Source organism: Euphorbia lathyris, chromosome 2 (genome assembly GCF_963576675.1).
Source record: "Euphorbia lathyris chromosome 2, ddEupLath1.1, whole genome shotgun sequence".
Lineage (NCBI taxonomy): Eukaryota > Viridiplantae > Streptophyta > Magnoliopsida > Malpighiales > Euphorbiaceae > Euphorbia > Euphorbia lathyris.
Genome location: NC_088911.1, coordinates 13,641,869 through 13,651,646, shown reverse-complemented (window position 1 = coordinate 13,651,646; position 9,778 = coordinate 13,641,869). Strand labels below are relative to the sequence as shown.

The window sequence follows — 9,778 nt, the reverse complement described above, 5'->3', positions numbered from 1 at the left end:
ACTTTGGCGAAATCCATCTGCAAATAAGTTAGAAATATTAATTTGATACTTTACCAAAAAGATGAATCATCATTCGTTATTAGATTTAAACTTATTAAAATCATATGGCAAAAATTTAAAACATTTTAAGATTTAAATTTAATAAACCTAAATCTAACCGTTCAGGATCCAGATGAGCACTACTAGTATTTTTAAATACGTAAAATACTAATGCAACTTGTGAAAAATTATTCCATCCATTCCACAATATATATTTTTCTAGAGAATTTTGTTTGTTCCATAATACATGATATTTTGAATCAATTCATGCACATTAATGGATTTTTACCAAACATACCCTCATCTAAATTGCCTTTTTACTTTGAGAATAAATAAAAATTAATTAGCGCATACAATTAATACAAGAGTAACAAAATCTTTCGGTTAGAATTAATTGTTTTTCTTAATTCTGATATCTCGACCCTATAAATAAGAGCAAATTTGCAAGAAAAAACTACCAAGAATGCACAGTTATGTTAAAAAAAAGAATTAAACGAATTGATAAAGCCAAAATGGTGGGAGTATAAATTAATTTGTTATACATCATAAAGCAAAACTTAGCATTTATTGTTACAAACAACATGTCTTTAATAAGGGGTGGTTTGGTTTTAGCAAGTTTACACAAAATTACTTGCTGTATGAGACACCATACACTTAAATGAAGGGCAACTATGCATTTAGCCACGGAAAGACACTCGGGGATGAAGGCAGCCGTGCCGTAAGAACCTCAACTCCAGTTTCTGTAACCTGCATAAAGCAACATCACAAAATTTTGAGAAATGGAGATATAACTTGAGAATAATGTTGTTTGAGGACTAATGCTCAATGTTTGGGTTGTCCGAAGACTGTACAAAAACCGGTGTTCGAAACACCAATTTCAAAAGAAAAGAACTTAGTGATATTCAATTATCGGGTTCTGTGCTTCTAAAACCGGCGTTTTGAATACTAGTTTCAACACTGACAATCCAAACATGAACATCATTCTGAGGAAAAATCCTAGAAATGCTACACAGACAATCGGGTCAAAATATTAACCCAGCATAAATATTTGGAAGATGCTTAAACAAAGATCACAGGTTTAAAGTGATGTGATATGATATTCACCAAAAGTGTGTGCTCAAACTGAGCACTGCGTTTGCCATCTTCTGTAACAGCAGTCCATCCATCCGGCCACATCCGATCACGCCAAACCCCTATTTAAGAATTTCATTAAGACTTAGATATCGGAGGAAGAACAGCAGTGTATTTTTGATATCAACATGCCACGTAGAAAATACCTGTATTAATCATGGGTTCGATTGTAAAGGTCTGTCCGGCCTTCATTACACCAACAGCTTTATTTCCTACTTTGGTTAAGTTATGCAATATAAAGAGCCACTAGAACTGGAAAATGCACCAAAGATGTGTAATAGGAGTATGACTACAAGATGCAAACACGCCATTTAGAGGTGGCTATTCGGTTATCGTGTTATTTTATCTATATACTTCCATATGATTATACATATGATATAAATACAAGAAAAATGACAATTGTGTCAGTCAGGTTGTCTATGTAATCGTGTTATCGTGTCAAAAATTGCAACCCTTAATGCAATTAATTCATCACTCGTACTGAGTTATCTCATAATATAAGTATTGGATTGAATTGCCTAATATATTGAAGGATACTTCCATAATGAGGAATATTTGGTGCACAATGGAAAAGCTCTCCTATTCCATGACCACAATATGACTTCACCTGTTTTTAATCAAAAAAATAAAATAATGTACCGAATTATTAACTTGGCCAATAGGCTTTATGACAAACAGGATGTATATAGAAATCCGAAATTCAAGTACATTACCACAGATAACCCTGACATTGTAGCATGGCGATTAATAACTTCTCCAACTTCGCGAAATCGAACTCCTGGTTTCACTGGACTCAACATCAAGAAGAAAACATTGTCAAAAGTGGGGATCTTTCTTTTGTAACAATAAATGATAGAGCCTTGAACCCAAACAAATATAAGATATAGACACAGAACAATTATAAAAAAAGGGCGGCCCGGTCGCATTACGCGTCCCCGCTGAGCGAGGGTCCGGGGAGGGGTCCCACCACAAGGGTGTATTGGGGGCAAGCCTTCCCTTGCCAATTTAATTGGCAAGAGGCCGCTCCTAAGACTCGAACCCGTGACCTCTGGTCACACGGCAACAACGTTTTTACCGTTGCGCCAAGACACAGAACAATTATATTAGAGAAAAAAGTATAGCAAATCCAAATAAGGTAAGATGATGAAACTCGGTGGGCATTGCCATCTCTTCACATAAAATTCAACAACAGAAATTGTTTACACCTTCCACAGAACAATTCATAAAACTCTCAGACGAAGGCGTACATTATCAGTTAAATGATCATATACAAACTTCAAATTAATATGCTTAGAAAAATTCACTTAACAAACTAATGCACAGATTTGCAGAAGGGGAAGAAAACATTAACTCAAGACATACCTATCGAAATTGCTTTCTCCAAACACTCATAAGTACACCGGACCAATTGTTGAGATGCTTCATCAACATTTCCCACAAAGAATGTTTCATTCAGATCACCTGCATTGCAAATCAAGAAGTGCTCAACAAGCATCTCTGTATCAACAAGAATTATTTCAAAGATATAAGAAATCTACCACAAATTAAAAAAGGAAAGATATTCCTACCATGGACACCTTTGTAGTACACAGTCACGTCTACATTTACAATGTCACCATCCTCTAATTTCCTGGTGCAATGAAGACAAGGTTTACTTGTAAATATTATTACGAATACAAGTTGACTTTAAAAGGGCTGTGGACTGCACCTAGATGTTTTTCATATGAACATGCTACTAGAAAGGTGAAATTCTAATGTGTAAAAGAAACAGAAAAGTAGTTGCCTAGTTGTTTCAGAATTTATATCACAGAAATGAGTTCTGGCACCTAAGTGAAGTACAGTTTTACAGAATAGAATTAATACGTGCCTGGCATCTGGAATTCCATGGCAGATTACTTCATTGACTGACCTGCAACAGGAAGTTAGATCTGTTTGATCAATATAATAAGCCCAAAAGCAAATTTGTAGAAAAGGCACAAACAAGATGACTACATACGTGCAGCATGACTTCGGGAAGAAATGATAATTCAAAGGAGATGGATATCCTCCTGCAATGAGTTACATTAAAGGAAGTTTAGCAGAGCAAATTGAAGTAGTTAGCAGTAAACATGTTTCAACCAATTAAGGTTGGCTTCAATGGTTAAGGGCCTCAAGTTGCTTAAGCTAGAAATCTTAAGTTCGAATCCTAACCTACGCATCAAACTTTATTTGGGAGAGGAGCCACCTAAATGGTGTCTGACCAACCTCGAATCAATTTATCGGTTTTAATTACCAAAAATAAATAAATAGATGAACTGTGAACTATTCTTATCATTAACAAAGAAGTTCAGTAATGCATAAATATCAAAATTAGCTGAATGAAGTAATAAATAGAGAAGAAGGAGTGAAAGACTAGCACTCGTGAGAAAACAATTAAGTAGAAATGAAACAAAAAGAAAAAGAAGACCCTCTTGTTATCTGAGACCCCTAGTAATGTCATAATATTCCTCTACACATGAAAATCCTACCAACATTTTTCTGTGATATTGCCTGCATGACTTTTGTTGTAATAACATCCAGGCATACAAGATGGTTAACCAAATAAAATAAAAAAGATCGATGCAAAACAAGGGCTGCAAGAAAGAACAGCTACAGCACATTCAAATAAAATATCTGATTTCATAAGAACAGTGACAATCCTCTGAAACCTATATTAAATAGAATGTTAGCAAATTTATTTGTTTCTAAGTACAACCTGATTCCATGGCGAAATAGGAACTGAATTCAAGAAATGACATATTTCACAATTTATTAGAAGTATGGAATCAGAATAAATTACCTGCTGCAGTCGTTGCCTCGTGAACCACTCTATCAATTTCATCAGTTATTATGCCAGGACGAATGACCCTGGCAGCTGCATCCAAAACCTCTCTTGCTATCTAGTAACAGCAGCAGAGAATGGTGTCAGAGGGAAGGGTTATTGATGGGAGAAGAATAACCTCAGAGATAGCCTAAAAGTCCACTAAATGGGGGAAAAAAAGAATGGTGGAAAATGGTGACTATAATGTTCTGCACATGGTCATGCAATCCTTTCTTAACCATACCTTCATCAGAAGGACTAGGATATCAGAAAGACTAGCAATTATGTGGTACAACCTAGTTCAGAGAGTCTAGCTTTTTGAGAATTTCATCTACACATCCATTTGAGAGGGGGGGAAAAAACCTTTCATGGGAAAGTTGATTTCACTTCAAGTATAGTTAAGACAAAAATTGAGGCAGAGCAAACAAGCCTAAAAAAGGGCGGCCCGGTCGCACTACGCGTCCCCGCTGAGCGAGGGTCCGGGAAGGGGTCCCACCACAAGGGTGTACTCTAAAAAAAAAGGGCGGCCCGGTCGCACTACGCGTCCCCGCTGAGCGAGGGTCCGGGGAGGGGTCCCACCACAAGGGTGTACTGGTGGCAAGCCTTCCCCTGCCAATTTATTTGGCAAGAGGCCGCTCCTAAGACTCGAACCCGTGACCTCTTGGTCACACGACAACAACGTTTACCGTTGCGCCAAGGCTCGCCCTCACCACAAGGGTGTACTCTAAAAGAAAAAAAAATATTTAAAGGAAGTGAAAAATTAACTTACTCGGCATGTTTCTCGCAATCTTTGAATTTGATCGGATGTTTTGATCTACAACAGAAGCAAATAAAAATAACAGAGGAATCAACAAAGAGAGAATCCAGTGTATATGAAACACAAAACTAAAAACCTGTTAAGGAAGCAATTAACCTAAAAGCTCATGCTGATAGACAAGGCCCGAAAATAACTGTTTATATATTATTTTTGACACACTCGCGCACGCAAATGCCCCTTGGTCTTAAAGGGCGTACAACACAGACTCACTCTACCATGTGTTGAAATTCAACAATAAAAACGGTGCTGCTAGAATTTGGACCCTCAACCTCTTGGTTTAAAAGGCTCTATTACCATGTCAATGAACCAATGGACCTAAAAGCTTAAGTTGATAGGCAAAGCCTAAGGATAACTCTGTATATTTTCCTGACAAAAACAAAAATATGTTCACAATGCTTAAGAGATTGAAAACAAATTTACCTCCACTACATGTTGTAAATCACTGTTGGGTTCTATCTTTGGGATTCCCTGCAATTCATGAAGTAAAAAGGTATGTATCACTACATAAGACGCTCATAACAGAAAGCAAAAGCAGGTGTGAAGGAAAGCAGGAAACAAAGATAGGTTCTTTATACTCGAGCAAAATTATAAACTTCGAAAAGGACATCAGGGTAGTCAGTAGAAGAATCATGAGGTGCAGATAATAAACACTTCATAACAGTCAGCAGTATCATGTTCACATCTCAAACTGCTCTAGAATTGAAGAGCAAATAGAAACTCACATCAACTGCCCAATCTGGTTTATCAATGTGGTCAGGAACTACACGATAGGGAGATATAGGATATGGCCTTAGCATCCTGTAAAGGAAAAGAAGTCCATTATGCTTTAGTAATGAGAAAAAGAAAAGATGTTGAGTTCAACTCCAGAAAATGACAAATGGAAATGTTGGATTATAAATACATTAAATCAAGGAAAATTAGATGCAGACATGCCTCAATTCCAGTACTGACCAAAGTAAAAAAAGGATAGATGTGACAACAATAGAATCCAAAGATCAGAGAAATTGGACAAAAATATAACATCACAAACCAATAAACAATTAGATACTAATTATTCAAATGGAAGCAATTTTTGCAAAATACCCAGTCCAATCGAAATGAGGAAGTTTTGGGGTTCGAGCCTGTCCTCTCCTCAAACAGTATAGCCAACCGTCGTTTTGTCCACCTAGAGCATCAAGTTGAGACAGTTTTGCTTTCAAGTGAACTGATTTATGAGAGCTCCAAGAAGCCTTAAAACAATCCTGTGTGCTGACAAGAAAATACACCATTAATATGGGATCAAAAAATAGGGCAGCATCGAGTTGTTCTCTACAAATACATATGAAATGAAATTTCGATGGATGAGTCAACAATGCTATAATATAGGAAGACTGGATGAATTTCAGTTGCATCCAAGGCAAAACCCATAGAGAATCCCATAGGAAGCAAATGTACTTATTGGGGATTATATAACACCTGGATACAAATATTTGCGAGAAGTGGCATCAAATATTCAATTAAAATAGTGGAAAAATTTATAGAGTAAATAAAAGTTCAAACTTTGCACATTCGTGTTATTCACAGTGACAGGAACTCATTACAAGAAAAGAAAACAAAGACAAGAAGATAGGTATACAAATTGAACGATGATTCATAATATGTATATTTGCATGTTAACCGGAAAGAATGCAGCATTACGTGAAATTTCAAAACATGTCTTCCTTTTTCTTTTGCCAGATTAAAATCATTGCAGTGCCCAGCACTGCCATTATTCATTTCAACACATACCTAGAGTGAATCAAAGATATCAGCTACATACCAGAAAGCAGCACCTTCACGAGGAAGCTTTAATTCCATGCATTTAGGGCACCTGCACAGAAGAAAATACTGAAAATAAGAAATCACCCGTCCAAGTTGATAACTTGAAGGTTCAAATAAACTCTATATACATTGGAAGAAACTTAAATAATCAGAAACAGGGGACAACATATCAATGCCACAAGTAACAAACTCTACAAAGGAGAAAAGGTAATACCACTCTTATTTACATCAGCTCAACTTTCAATATCAATACACTAGAGTGATCATCAGAATAGAGACAACAAAATGATTTCCTTTTAAGACCCAAATTGAGACCTAAAAGTTCAAATTCCAGGTTTCTCGCAAGACGTATACTAATGAAACCTATAAGTAATGCAAAATACTCCCTAATTCACTCAAATTCACCAACAGTGAGATTGGATAGAGGAAATCACGTACTGAAGATGGGCAGGCTTCCCGCATTGCACACACGATAAAGAAGATACTTCCGTCACATCAGAGCCGCCTGCCATTGATCCCTAGAGCTTTCTCTCTATACAGAGAGAGAGGTTACTTAGTTGAACCCGCTGCAAAATTTTCAAAAAGTTATCGTCAGAGGTCAAAATCATAGAGTATATCATAAAGAGAGTCGAGTAATTTTGCGTTTATTCTCATTAAATATGATAAAGAGCAGGAACCTCGGCCGTCGAAGTGGAGTGGAGGATTTCGATCGGCGATGTTTGTTTGTGTTGTAAGGAGAGAGGAGAAGGAATAAAATTAAGCTAGGGTTTATGGGGGGAGACGGCAGAAACGGAAACCGGAGGAAAGAATGTCAGTTAGACTAATAGATGGTCAACTAATTCAACGTGTCCCAATATTATTGTGCCACCAAGGCAATTTGAATGAGCTGTTGAGTTGATTCGATGGAGTTCATATCCTCTTACATGGCGTTTGGTATTTTACGGATACGAGGCTTTTGGTATGTAATGATAAAAGTTGGGTGTTGTTAAACTCAGCCCCAAATTCCCCCCTAGTCCCGTGAAAGGACGAAAATGCCCTTTCATGGGTTTTGGGAGGGAAATTTCTATTTTTTTTGTCAATCCGACACGCGGGCGTGTGGCCATCACGCCTCACCTCGCGGTCGGGCGTATAGATATCACGCCTCACCGTGTGGTTGGACGTGATAGCCTCACGCCTCACCGCAAGGTCGGGCATGTGGCTGTCACGTCCGACCACGCGGTGAGGCTAGCACGTCCGATCACACGGTGAGGCGTTAAACCCGTAACTACAGAATTGTACTTAAAACCAAAAAATAATATAAGTTAATTAATAAATATTATTAATCACAACATATAAAACTAATATAATCTAGTCCAAGCCTCTCTCCTTTCAGCGTATAGATTCTCCAAGTGACGAACACTCTGATGACAAAATAATCGCCATTGGGTGGCAATGGGAGGCACTGGAAACGCAGGATGTAAATAAAGACGTATGTAGTGACGATAACTCCCCAAATGACAAATCACAATCTCTCACTCTGGTGGTCTTCCATCGACCGAACGCATCGGCAGTATAGTGCAACATCCTAATTGTTGTGTAGTAAAGAGGAAAATTATTGCGTTCAATACAGATGCAGCAGCAAATAAGTCATCCGGACTCACCATCTAGTGGGACTCACCACAACCCGCTCCTGCCCATTTAATACGTGTGAGGGTAGCATCAAATCCGTTCCCGTACACTAGCGCATATAGATCACGGTTTGCCCGCATCTCATTCTCTATGAGCACTCTCATCAGCTTCCACTCCTCTTGGTTATAAATGATGGCATCGGCTAAAACACGAAATCCACAGTTACCATCTGCTACAACATCATGGAATCCAGTAATAAATGGTACGATGAGACCTTGGACCCGATGTAAATGGTGGTAACCGGCGATATCCGCATCAAATCCGACTGAAAATATTAATATATTTAACTTCTTTCAACAATTTCCTTAGAATCAAAGCACACAATTTAACTCTCTCACAAGGGGAATTCACTCTATTCACTCAAAGTGTTTAGGGTAATCAATAAGCACTCGAATCAAAACATAAACATGTCATTACCATAAGTTTGCTCAAAGATCAAATCGCCACCACTTGGAATGAAAGTATGCAATCAATCAACGGGTCTTTGTTCAAGGTTGTAATGGGGCTTAGGTAAGGGTGTGAAGAGAAAGGAAATTTTGGGCGAAAATAAGAATAGTAAGCCAAAGTAAATAACGTGAGTCTGCAATTAACGAAAATGACAGTTCAGTCCCCTTTTTTTCTTTTTCTCTTTTTTTTAAGATAACAAGACGCAACTAAAATAAGGAGATAGCTTTAAGAAATAAGCTACTGATAACAAGTGTTCAAGCATAATGAGGATATTGGAATGACGTTTGAATGTTTGACACTTAATATAGGAAGAGTAACATGAAACAAGTTCTTGTAGGATGAACTTTGTTTTTTTTTTCTTTTTTTTTTTGACATAACATTAAAAGAAGGGGGTGGTGAAAAGTTCACCCCACCTATGCTAATAGTTGACTGAAAATATTGATAATTGCAGAGAAAGGATTCGACTTACTAATTCTTAAAAAAATGGGGTAATTTATAAGGATAAAAGTGAAAGGGAAAAGGATGAAATGAGGTGTGTCAATGAAGGAAAGAGGCTAGAGGCTCAACATGGCTAACTAATGGACAAGAGTAGGGTAGGCTATTTAAGAATTCAAAAGTGGCTATACCTAAATGCCCAAATCATTTTGAAGGCACACAATCATCTATGTGGTCTTGAAATGCATCAAAGAGCAAATTCTAGAATGAACAAGTTATGTTCGATTAAACACACAACAAGAAATATGGAGCAATAAGTGATGAATTGCTCAAAAGGCTCAAAAACTCACATATGTTATAGAGTTAAATCTTGCACTTTTTCATCCAATTCCAATGTTGAAAATAGCAAAAATGCCCAAATTTTTGAGGAAAAACTACTTTGATACTTACCTTCATCATTCATCAAAACTTAAATTTGAAGAATGCATATCACGTTAAAAATCAATGCAAAACAGTTGTATAAAAGAGAAATGGGGTTCCAAAACTTGTTTTGACTTCTTTTTTTTTTTTTGGAAACATTTAGGCAATTGATGCAGATGTTG

The 9,778-nt window shown here is 37.2% G+C and overlaps 1 protein-coding gene across 1 annotated transcript; it reads right to left on the bottom strand.

Annotated features, from left to right (window-relative positions):
• Window positions 1–557: 557 nt before the first annotated feature.
• LOC136216728 (methionine aminopeptidase 1A) lies at window positions 558–7,462 on the bottom strand. Its single transcript, XM_066003284.1, has 17 exons — window positions 7,304–7,462; window positions 7,065–7,192; window positions 6,625–6,675; window positions 5,910–6,074; window positions 5,549–5,624; window positions 5,247–5,294; window positions 4,779–4,823; window positions 3,989–4,088; window positions 3,167–3,218; window positions 3,038–3,079; window positions 2,739–2,800; window positions 2,533–2,631; window positions 1,884–1,957; window positions 1,708–1,777; window positions 1,317–1,382; window positions 1,144–1,232; window positions 558–786 (listed from the first exon to the last, which is right to left on the bottom strand). The coding sequence occupies exons 2-17, from the start codon at window positions 7,136–7,138 to the stop codon at window positions 709–711; spliced, it is 1,191 nt and encodes a 396-aa protein (XP_065859356.1). The 5' UTR covers window positions 7,139–7,192; window positions 7,304–7,462; the 3' UTR covers window positions 558–708.
• Between the last annotated feature and the right edge of the window lie 2,316 nt (window positions 7,463–9,778).

Bases quoted from the DNA above. Each gene is read 5' to 3' on its own strand.
- LOC136216728 (XM_066003284.1), bottom strand. From the start codon at position 7,138: ATGGCAGGCGGCTCTGATGTGACGGAAGTATCTTCTTTATCGTGTGTG. The intron at 6,676-7,064 runs GTACGTGATTTC...TCTTCTGTGCAG, and splicing joins GGGAAGCCTGCCCATCTTCA to GTGCCCTAAATGCATGGAAT. The intron at 787-1,143 runs GTGAATATCATA...TGCTTTATGCAG, and splicing joins AGTTTGAGCACACACTTTTG to GTTACAGAAACTGGAGTTGA.